Below are 12,719 nucleotides of genomic sequence, written 5' to 3'. Positions count from 1 at the left end.
TTATGGGAATCGTGATAAAGCGAGCCAAAAATATATTTTCAACTATAATGTTATGTTTTCCGTGTTTCTCAGTGAAGTGGCAAGCGAGTGCAAATTCTGTTCATCCATAACAATAACGGTTTTCAGTCAAAAGAGAGTTCAACGGCGATCGCTAATTTTTTGTGTTGTTCTTTTGTGCTGGAACTAACTGTGTTAATTAATTACAATTATCCTGATTAGAGTTATTAGTGATAGAGGTAAGTGGGTCGCGTATCATGTGTCAGTGTTTGTGACGGCTCGCGGTCGTGGCCGACGTCCGCGAGTGTCCGCGACAACTTTTTGCGCTGCCTCCACAGACATCGCCTGTCATCGGCGTAATGGTTACTTAATTGAATTAAACACTCGCCTCGCAAAAAACTAATAGATGAATGAATAAACATTTTGATCGCTTTTTTGTTTGTACAGTTAATAATCAATTCTGATACAAATAACTAATCGGATTCAATAAGCCTCAAAACCTATTAACTGTAATGAAAATAGAGTATTTAAAATTTAACAATCTAATTTACTTATTCAATTGCAACTCGTAGAAGCATAATGTATAATAGAATACGGGAATTAACGCGAACACGCATTTTACCTTAAAATGCCTAACGTTTCGGCTTAGGTTGCACTCGTAGAAGCTTTTTCTTATATAGAAACTGAAGTAATAGTATCGTAAAATGAGGAAAACGACAACTGTTACTAGCATGCATAACTTCTAGCATTTAAAGTATCCGCCTAATGTAGATTGTAGAGTCAACAGAAAACGACTCGTCAAGTTGAGAGGTACGCGCATTAAGCAGTTGCGGCTTCAATTTAAATTATTTAACTGATTTAGCTTAGATTAAGCGTGATGCAAATAAAGTCGCAGCTTTGTGTACTCGTAAAGAAGTTTCTAAAGATTTCTAGTAATTGCACAATGATCGTAAATTTCAACTGTTTACGATGCTGTGTTACAAAGTTGGCGTGTCAGTAACTTGTCTTAATAATATGTGTATTAAATCCGATACATGCACGTAATTTAGATACAATGTTCAAAAGTGGGCCTGATGGACTTTCCAAGCTGGTTAGAATTTCTAAAGGCTTTTACTGTACTTATATGGATCGATAGGGCGTAGGTCGTAGGCACAGCGACCTGACCATTGACGGCACGCAACGGTACTGATGGACTTAGCACTTACCGCTAACGTGCAGTTATGTGTATTTATTATATTTTATTATATGCAGGATCATAACACCGGGAATGTCTAATAAAAACATCCCTATTACCTCGGCTCTATCATTAATGCTAAAACTACCTTATAAACCATCGCAGTAGGTGGCCAGGCGACTGAATTGAAAGGAATTCTTAGGAACGTAGAAGGAATATTTAATACCATGTCTTCGCTGTCAGGGCTTGATTTTATAATAATGAAAGCTGTTTTTCCGTCACGTCGCCTCGTATATTAATGGAAAGAGTATTAGCTAAAATGGTCTTGGTGAAACTTGAATGCTTTTCGTATTTATACAGAAGATGTTTTGTAAACAACAACATAAATGTGATAAAGAAAGCAAGTTTTTCTATGAAAATAAAAGAAGTGCGATAAAAGAGGGTGCTAAGTTATGCACAATTTCTTTTAAACGCATCGGGCTGTGAATAGCTATTCAAATAGGGAGCTGAAAAAAATGCTCATTTTCTATCGTGCTCTATTCAAACTTATCGCTAAAACCGCTTTTAAATCGATGAAATAATTAAAACTCGGAAACTTATTTTTAAATTTATGAATTGTTAATGAGGCTATACAGCAATAATTGATTATGGATCAATTCATTTTCACTTTAAGCGCACTTAAGTAAGTACATAACGGAGGTCGTTGTATCTATTTTCAGATCCAACGCGTGGCGATGCAGCCTGCGAGCATAGAGAGATATTATAACATTTTGCTTTACCGTGCTTGATCAATTCCATAAATACGTGGTAAATGGTCAAATATGTCCTGGGAATCTTAAATACTCCTAACATTAAATCTATACTAATAATAATAATAATCTATACTAATATTATAAAGCTGAAGAGTTTGTTTGTTTGTATGTTTGAACGCGCTAATCTCAGGAACTACAAGTCCGATTTGAAAAATTCTTTCAGTGTTAGATAGCCCATTTATCGAGGAAGGACATAGGCTATATATCATCACGCTACAACCGACAGGAGCAGAGTACCAGTGAAAAATGTTACAAAAACGGGGAAAATTTTGACCCTTTCTCTCTTATGTGACGCAAGCGAAGTTGCGCGAGTCAGCTAGTGTAATGATACACGGACATCAACTAGCTCGACAAGACGTTTCGTTCATGAACACAAATAACACTCGTTACGAGTCACTTCGGATTAGTATAATGTTACAAGATAAATACACCACTTGGAGATTAAGATAATACCTAGATAGATGTCTGTTTCTCTTTACTAATGCACTGCTCAAAAGTACACGTTAAAAATTAATGTGATTATATTTAATCAATGAATAGTTGCTATCTTTTTTTTAAGTGTGTGTGGTCGGAGACAGGTGTTTATCATTAGGCTTAGTTGTAGGTAATGATTTTCTGTATAAAATATGAGCATTTGATGGGTTTATTATTTTTATAACAATCGGTGTTTTATTTTTTGCACATCATGACAAGTTTTGAAAATAGGTAGTGCGACAAAATGATAGAAAACGAAAATAAAGTCATGGAAACACGTGATATTTTATGCAATAAAAAAGGGTCTTTGTAACATGAAACCAGCTCAAGAATTCCAGGGTTGATGAAGATAGACGTGGGTAGAGGATGTGCTGACCCTGCATAAGTAGTTTAGAACCGAAGACAGTGCAGAGAATAAATATATAAATGTATGATGTATATTCATAGTGACGTAGGTACTGTAAGTCTCTACTTACTCCCACTTGATGTGTTATGTCTGTCTATGTTTAGATATAAATAAACTAGGGTCATTAAGATAGCTATCAGTCTTTACTCCTGCTGTTGCAGGAGTAAAGACTGATAGAACTTAGGTATGTTTTTATCTTTAGGTGTTGCAAATAAAGATAAAAACATACCTAAGTTCTGCGCGGGATCTCAAATTATGTCACTAAATAAACGCTTATTATTTTGGTAGCTATTATATAGCTTATTTCATCGATCATCGAAAACAAATATTCGTGAAAAATTCGTTATTTTCGCTTATGTCTGCATACTGCCTACACCGCGCCGAAAAGTATAATAAAGTAAGGAATAGTCATAAACTAACACCTTCCACATTTTACGAATTTAAATTTTTCGTTTTCACGAATCTTAGTAGGCTCTCAGACCCGAATCCATATTCCTGACTAACTACATATTATAAGTATATTGACAAAGTCCAAAGGTATTAGAAGACATATCCTTATCTCTCTGTTTTAATTACTCAGAACAATAAAACCTTGTTAGCAGCGAGTTATGTTATAACTGCTTATTAGACAGTAAAACAAATAATATACCAAGTTATTTATAGTACTGTAAACATACATACAATCACACGTAGCCGTTCGCTATAGCTTGACAACCTAGTATGGAGCCTTGGCGTGCACGAACTATCAAGATTATAATTAAGAATTCTACATATTTCCAAAAATAAATGCTTTATCAAACAGGCACACAGGCCACCGTAAACATGAGGGTCATTGATGTTCTAAATTTTCAATTTTGTATACCTCCGCCAACCGTGAACCTTAAATACAAGGTTCTGTACTTAGTTGTTGGACTATAGTACTTAAATGTTCCCACACAGGTATATCCTGTGGTATTCCAGCTAAACGCTTAATGACAAGGGAACGACAAGCGAAGGTTGTGTGACAGGTGACACGACGTGCTGAATCATATTGAAGTACTATAATTAAATAACTACACATCTAATTGTATGGCACCTAGACAGTAGCGGCTCCTGATAGTTACAAGTAAATTTATTACAAGAAACTAATATGTAACAGTCACGAATACCTGTCATCTACAACATTCTCAAATTTATTACTAATGAAACCTTACAAAGATGTCGTAATCCATCAAGCCTTTACTGTTTACTAAATTTATTTGAAGTTAACATGCATCGAATGTTTTGTTTTACACCGTAATATGACACTTGATGCATATTTATGCTCCTGGCTGTAATGAACAGCTAATTTAATAAATTATTGCTCCGTTATATTATAACTTTAGTACACGATTACTAGCCTGGAAGTACAGTTACGATAGAGCCAACGGAAATTAATAAAAGGGTTTGTATATTGATCATTACCAAGGTGCTACAATTTTCCTTCGGTTATTACGCGTTGAAATCTATAAAATTATTTATGCACCTTGAGTATACAGTTCTGTTTAATTACTAAGAAAGATTACTTTAAATTCTTTGAGTGAATTTCCCGGTGTTGAACTGTCGTTCGTTTCCACTCTCTACTAGAAGACTCTTGGGTTTTTGATACTGACTGCCTAAAGTAACAATTACCGTTAATCGTACATAATTCAATTCATAATTCCCACATCTCTCGACTCATTGTCAAAAAGCATATTACGACGTATTTGTTTGTTTCTTTAGTAACAATAGACTAATAAAATATTTACCTACACTTAACGGTTTGTTAGCTATCATAGTATCACGACTGCTCCTTGGTGAAACTGGTATGAAACCACATACATCAGATTCGGTTAAGTGAGACAGGACGACGCCAATGTAAGACGTCAAGTTTTACGTTTACAGGAAAAGGCACAAACGCGAACATAAAACTTTTGTGTGTGAGTACTTTAATACGGGATAAAACGTATTATTCATTGTAAAAATTACTGTTTTTAATGCTATTTGACATATTTCTCCTAAAAATTAATGAAAAATCTCTTAAATTGTACACTGTAGAAAATACAGCAGTAAAGAGTAATACAAGTACTTAGTAGTAGTTGTTATAGTTCTGCTTACATGCTTTAGTTACATGAGTGCTTCCATTTGAAAAAATAACATCGCAGTTGACGGAGAAACTTAAAAGCCAAATTTTTAATAGCTTGATTGAGTTTGAAGAAGACTACTAGGTTATGCATGATAAATATTTTCTTATCTCTCACTATTTTCATATTAAACACGCACGTAGAACTCGCCAATGACACTGAATAAAAAATGCTAGACTGACATGATTGTCGTTAAAATATGTAATCTACCCAGTTAATCTCGATGACAAAACAAACAAAAAGATTGACGATGACAAGGTAATGATCAAATCAATTAATTAATTTGATTTACCGTATTATTGTAAGTCATGCGACTCGACATTTTATCGAATTTTAATAACATCCTTTAGACTGCGTTTTTATCGATTCCAAATCGATTCGACATCAAGTTCATTGTACGCCAAGAGGTTAACTGAGATTAGTATCTATTAATAAGATTAACTTATAAGGCGATTCAGAGAAACATCTATTTATGCGCATAAAAGGATCGAACGAATGACTGAATGACCAACGAACAAAATAAGCTGATGGACTGAATTATTCAACGTCATTTCACTCAAATCGCTTGCATTTAGAATTCAAATTGACGGCGAGAATGCCTACTTTGTAAGTAAATACTGGGTATGTACGTAAATAGTTGGCTTTATGTCAATCTCATAATAGAAAAGGGTGTATAGGTGTAAACAACTTTAAATACTTAGCCACACATACTAGTAGTTTTCACTTGTACGGAAAATGGTTACATCAATATGTAGTATTATTATTTTTACCACAAGATCGACCGCCCACAAAGTCCAAAGGATCTGTCACGTGTATTTACAACTAAAAGGTATGCGGAATGTTCGTAAATTTCTTTGACATGGATCATGACTATCAAAGACTAGTTTTTCCAAACCGGAACATGCCGAATGTTTTTGGGGAACCTACTTAATTTTCAAAGACTAATTAGTGGTCAATCAACCAGGAAAATACAAATTGAAGCTAAAATTTGTTTTTACGAAAGTAAATCTACAAGAACATGTAAAACCCATTCGCTAATTGTTTGACTAATAGACACAGAGTGTGTAAACTTATACGTATCTACTTACATACATGTAAGACTCACTTTCAATACCGTCATAAGTGCAGTTAGTATATTATGTACATAATGGTACGCATATCTACGCATTATTCAATTATTCAGTGTTCCTGCAAAGAAACAGATTACGTATTCACTTTTTGTATTCAAGAATGACACTCCAATAAGACTTGCTTGTATTTATATGTAGAGCCGTCTAACAAACTACGACGCTATCTGTATAGTTATCGTAAATTGGCTAAGGCTTGAAAAAACCAATTTAATTCATTGAAAAAAAATCTTCTATTATGCAACGATAATTGGTTTGGGTCGTTGACTCGAAGACGCGGCAATACACATATGACATGATATGGATTCTTTTTTTCTCTAATTATTTTTTTTGCAATCACTTTCTCACTTGCTTTTTATGCAAGACCACGAGGTGCTTTGAATCGTTTAATGTGGTTTGTTACGCATGAGTAGCAAGTGGAAGATTAAAAAAAGTATCTAATTAATTTAAAAAATGTTGTACGCGAACGCACGTGCTCATTCATTGAATTACAACTAGTATTTTTTTAGATTGATAAACTACGAGGAAGGATTGTCGACACTGTATGATAAACCTATTAACTTTTTCAGCACACAGATGCCAACATTGCATTAAGCCGACATATATTTCTTATTTATGGATGGCAGGTAGTGATAAATGACTATAATTACTACGAAAATTATCTAAATTTCAAATTAGTATGAAGTTAGAATTCTAACAAGCGCAAAGGAAACAAATTGTAGGCAGTAAAGTTTATGATGCTCCTTACGGTTGTGTTTTGGTTGTGGTCTCATTGCATCGACAAGGAGAGTCGCAATAAAAACAGTGCGCGCGGTAATTGACTACCCTCCGCTCCCGGCGTTCCCTAATTGCATAGCCGGAGACGATTCTCACGCGCGCGACTGAAGATCAGACACCGAACGAATAAGACCGTCGTTATGTAACTTTAATCAAAATTCTGTGAATAGCGGCAGGGGACTTCGCATCTCAACCCAAACGCACGACACTTAACAATAATGCTAAGTAAATTAATATCTTTGTTGACAACAAAACATGAAGCCGGCGACGATGCTCCGAGGGTCGACTAACCGGTGATGAAATATCGGTCTTGCTATAGAAACGTAGAGTTTGGTACTGAGCGATCATGAATAAATATAAAAATATAGGTAGGTACTCCAGATATTTACTAGTAACCTAAATATAGTAAATAAATAAAATCTACGTTAATAAAAATTAACAAAATAAGTTTAATAAGTATTCATTTTTACGCTTTACAAAGATATCTTACAATAATGACTGAAGATGCAAATGTCATCTTTAAATACTCTAAACACAAATGTATTCAAAGCAATTGTAATGTTCCCATATGAAACAGAAAAATGCGACTTGAATTTATACGCATCACACTGATTCACACTACTTCCTTTTAGCTTTCCTTTCACGATCATAGCGGCTTTACACTAACGACGTGTAATGTGTATGGAAATGTAAGTAAAGTTGTCATCATCATTGTTTCGACCTAATTCCGCTCACTGTTAGAAGCCCTCTCATGCCACGCTTCGTGGTCCTTAGTAATAAGTATAACAGTACAAACTTATACGCTATTAACGTGTAAGTACAAATGTATGTGCAATAAAAAGAAAACAGCTTTACTATAAAACCTAATTAATCGAAAAACTAAAGTGATCATTTATAAAGATAACGCTCTGCCTACTTATAAATCAAGCTTTGCAATAAGGAACTCTACAGCGGAACAACGCTAAGTTTTATACACGGTTCGGCTAACTCATATTGGCCACAAGTTAATAACAAACCAAGCACCCATGGAACTGTTTTGTTCATATCTTATCTCTCCCGATTAAAAGTAAGTGCACTTAATATCATTATCCGTAACTTAGCGATAGAATACGCGTATTCAACAGTTTTAGTTTTCAGAAATATATTTTTAAATTAGCTTAGCCGTCTATGCCATTAAATTAAGTTTAATACTATTAGCTATCAAAACTAATCTCCGGTAAAAATCTGCTTTAGCCCGTGTGAATTTATTTTAACGCTTCAGATACGGATCATTAGGCAAGTACTGACTGTTTTTCTAATTTTGTTTATCACGTAAATTCCACTATTCAAATTCCTAGTAAATAAAAAAGGTCTGCATTTAAAACGTTTTGAATATTGAACGTCACCGTTAATCAAAACCAGCGGGATTATTTCCTACAACTTAGTGTTCTTAAGATGTGAGAAAACAATTCAGAAGTTACACTTAAGAAGTTGTGTGACTGAAAAAAATTACTAAAATATACTTACCTACTATTTAGGCAACAGAAATACTGTTTAGTAATAATCTACCTAAGTATGTATAAATAACGCAAAGAAGAAAACTAACTTACAATGGTTAAAGTAATAAATTGCAGTGTTTACGTATTTTCCTGGTTCAGGTATTTTCTGCTTATCGAAATTCTAACATTTTATGGAACCATGTTTTTTGATGATGTTCGTTAGTTGCTTCATACTTAGGTGCATGCGCAATGATAACGGATATTTGTTTTTAGCGGAATATTTCAGATTAACTGCAGTGCAATTAAAAATATCTTGAGTCTACATTTCTTGGGAAAAAATTATAGGAATTCCCTGTTTTGTATTCGACTTGCTTGTTCACAATTAAACAATAAGTAATAGAGATTTAGTTAATCCGCGACTATATGAGAATTTTAAATTATACATCCTCATCGAACATACTTTTAATGGGTACTAAAGCAATCTCGAGACTGATGAATAGGAATCATGTGAACCAGAGCTAGTAATTGGGTGCACCAGAGCGGCGCTAGTAAATTGATATGGCAAGCTAGCGGTTCTCGATCGGCGCATGCATCTACGCCCTTCGATATGTATGGCATTTCGATCCGCAAGTTCATCGTTACGGCAATCGAACGACGCTTCTGGGCGGAGATCGATTCAACTCCATGCCTCCATGCACGATGTTGCAATGGTTACAGTTACTGGACACGAGTGATATTATCTTATGGTAATTGAACTAAATGTTCTCGCTTTGATGGTACTTGAGGGACGTGAATGAAAAAATGGGTTAAATCGTCCGCGGTAATGACCGAGCTTAAGTGCGTGCATGCGACCCATTGCGCGAAATAAATGCTTGATTGCGGACGTGGTTTGTTCTCAACTTACTGTGGAATATATGAATCATGAATGGAGATTTATTGCCATAAACTAACTCCATATACGCTTTAAAAATATACTCAAGTTTGTTAACCTTCTTAGCAGGAACTGTATTAAATAAACTCACTTCCATTTAAATGATTATTAACATTTACATCGCATTTAGAATGTAGTTTTCTGAATTCCACAATTTTTAAATTAGAGCTTATTTTTGTGGATTCAAGTTTTTCATTATTCTGCATATGAAATTAGTCACGCACATTTTTTTTATAAATAACTTAATCAGCAGAATATTATTTTCCGTAAATATTTTGTTTTATCTCTCTAATTGTGCACGCAAATATATCAGTAGGTAATGATATAAATTATATGCATAAAGTTCTAACATTATGACAGAATAAACGAAAATTTATTTATTATGTTCTTGTTTGTAACTTGCCAAAAGTAAACTGCTTGCATATATATTGTCATAGAGACAAATGTCGCTTACGCCATAACAAACAAATAAGCTTACCATAATATTTATTACGATGAACAATCGTAAAAGCATCAAGGGGCTGGATAGTATAGCCATTATTCACGAATTTCACATAAACTTTATATTTTAAATTGTTTTATTTAGCAGAGTCAATTTTCCGCGAGCGCGAGCTTTCCTTTCCCGCCAAATGTTTGTTGGAGTGAGCACACCGTACGCGGCTGTTTGCTGACGCTAAGCCCGCCAAACTGAAGCAAGCCGTAAGCACCGTGAGAGAGCTTCGCGAACCGTCTCTGAATGGCCCACTCCACTAGAGGGAGAAATGGCGGGAGTCGCGGGAGGGACGATCTTGTAGGGGAAACCGCGTCAACCGCCTCCGGTAATTCACTAAGAAAAGTTATTTGACGACTAGCAGCATAGGGGATCGCTGTTGTAATAGAAAAATGAAAACGATTTGTAAAGTGAATAGGCGATTTGAAATATCGCGAACACACTCACTTAAGTATTATTATCAAAGAAAATGAGAAACAGCATGGGGAACTATTGTTATGAGTCTAAACCAATATTAGTTTCACCTCTTTTTTATGTGCATATTATATACTTATAAGGTAGCGCGTAGCAAAATTTCAGTTATCGCTAAGTCTACACTAAATTCGAATCAGATCTGTTTATAAAATTGTATCACCAAATAACTTCAGTGAATTTACCATTTTTTTATTGACGGAATGTGCCTCTCAGGCTCTTTCTTGGTAAGTCACTGCAATCTTAACAAACGATGTCATGTTTTTACGCATTTTGATAAATATTTTATTCTGCACTATCAAATTACTGAGTCGGATATAAATGTTTTAAAAATAAACTCAAGTGCTTGTTTAACTATCTGCATTCACGCAAGGGTTCGCGACACAGCACTTATTTACAGCAATGAAAATATATTAAAAGATATCTTACGAAGTCAAGTATTATGTTTTAGTAGTTAGGTATGTTTCCTACTACTGAAACTATAATATGTTGTTATTTTCCAGAGTACAAATAAGTACACAAAGGTGGTAGTTTAGTTTGCTCCGGATTACAAAAGATATCTACACCACTACACCGTTTAACTGTCAGTATTTTAATGTTGAATTAGATACACTCTCACCTTTGATTTGTACCTGCTTGATTGCTTTGTTCTTTTTTTAGACAACTTGCATAATCACGTCACGACGCATTTTTGTTGCTTGTTGGAATCGAACCGAAGACAATAGTTGGCGGAACAATTACAACGCTGGCACACATGTACTACTATCGACTCTTCTTACGTACCGTACCTACTTAGGTTAGTACTTTATGAGACTTAAGGCTTAAAGATGTTTTATCACTTGTTATCCTGCAATTAAAATTAGACTGTTAATATTATTTTCGGATTACTATACTATAGGTTCTGTACATACCTACAAAAAGTCTAGCTAACATTAGGTTTCTAGTTTGTTACGTTATTTATTTTAACATCAATTGCATGTTATATAGGTATCATGCTGTACAACACACGACATTATATAAATTACAGCGATTCGTACAGAACTAAATCGCCAAGCAGTTATAATGCAATAACTAACTTGTTTATTATAACCGCAAATTGCAAAATTAGGTTTTGGCATTTTGTATCGAGGCTCTATGTGTGGGCTGTGGTATTCCAGACAGAGCCGACCAAAACAACATTACTGTGAAAACCACAATAGACAAAAGAAATAGATTTTTGAGATTCCTTTTTTGTATTTCTAGCCACAGATTTAGAAAATTCAGTTTGCAAAAAAATAATGAGTATATGTGAAAGGACTCGGGCAGTGTCCTGTATGTACTGAGTTTTTAAAACGGAAACGTTTGTATTGTTTGCGCATTTTTCATTATCTTTGAACTCAATCAACACACCTGAGAATTTGTAGCCATGTTTTAGGTACTTATGTGCGAGAATAAAGAGAAAAGATAATATTGTCGCTGAAATTACTTTATGGGAGTCACTTTCAAATTCATGCATTTAGCGTTATCCGTCGTCAAAAGGTGAAAATAATTTCGTTCTGTAGTAAATCCATTTTATGAGGAAGTTTAGTAACTAAACAAGTATACGTAGGTAGAAACATTAAAATCTTATATGTCAAAGCAATATAAAGATTAAAATAATATTATAAAGATTTTCGCAATAGTCTATTTATTATACAATAGCTGGTATTAACTTGCACAGATAAACTGTAATCCGTGAAATTGTTAAGTTCGTTCTTGTTTACGATTTGCTGAAAGAATCAATGCGTTGTTTTTATTTTGCAATACACCTTCTCAGAAACAGTTAGAGGCACAGATTACGATTTATTTTTGATTAGATATAGTTAGCAACATAGTAGTTGGACTAATTATTTAGTACTTTTTTAATTATTGATAGTTAAAGGTCTTAGTACTTATTATTACCCTAGTTCTCTACCCACGTCGTTATCGTAAAAACAAAAGTTATAATGAGTTGTACAGTTTTTTTTGCAAGTTTTGTTGTGTACTGTACTTTATTATTAAATACTTGTACCACTTCAGACTTCCTACATATATGGTAATCATATTTAAATGCATTATGCATCCGTTTATTCGCACTAATGATATGAGTTGTATGTGTCATATCGCAATGAACATGGCTAAGCATTCCACTTTAGAAAATTGGTCTTGGATTCTCGGTCTCCTTTCAGAGTTAACCTAGATGTAAGAACGGTGATAACAACCCGCCTTAGCGGATTTCAGACAGCAGGGACTAATTAGGCATCCGTAACGAATATGATCGATAGATTTCCGACAAGCGCGGAGACTTTGATACGTATACATTGTTGATGTGCCGGTCGTAGCTTCTGTTTATCATACCTACTGTTAGAAGCATACAACACAGTAATGTTTTAAAGATTCTGATATCTATGGCATACAGTCATTAGCAAAGAGGTAGTATAGGT

General features: G+C 34.4%; 1 protein-coding gene across 2 annotated transcripts in view; it reads right to left on the bottom strand.

The window, feature by feature from the left end:
- The window catches only part of LOC142972283 (uncharacterized), a 34,582-nt gene extending 24,523 nt beyond the window's left edge, over positions 1-10,059 (bottom strand). For both annotated transcript variants that reach the window (XM_076113254.1, XM_076113256.1), the window contains exon 1: positions 9,796-10,059. In XM_076113254.1, coding sequence (XP_075969369.1) covers positions 9,796-9,855 — 60 coding nt within the window. In that variant the 5' untranslated portion in view covers positions 9,856-10,059. The remainder of the gene's footprint in view (positions 1-9,795) is intronic.
- Between the last annotated feature and the right edge of the window lie 2,660 nt (positions 10,060-12,719).

The sequence above is a fragment of the Anticarsia gemmatalis genome, chromosome 4, assembly GCF_050436995.1.
Source record: "Anticarsia gemmatalis isolate Benzon Research Colony breed Stoneville strain chromosome 4, ilAntGemm2 primary, whole genome shotgun sequence".
In the NCBI taxonomy this organism is placed as follows: Eukaryota; Metazoa; Arthropoda; class Insecta; order Lepidoptera; family Erebidae; genus Anticarsia; species Anticarsia gemmatalis.
Note: the sequence above shows the minus strand (reverse complement) of the source record. Positions and strands in the feature narration are given on the sequence as shown.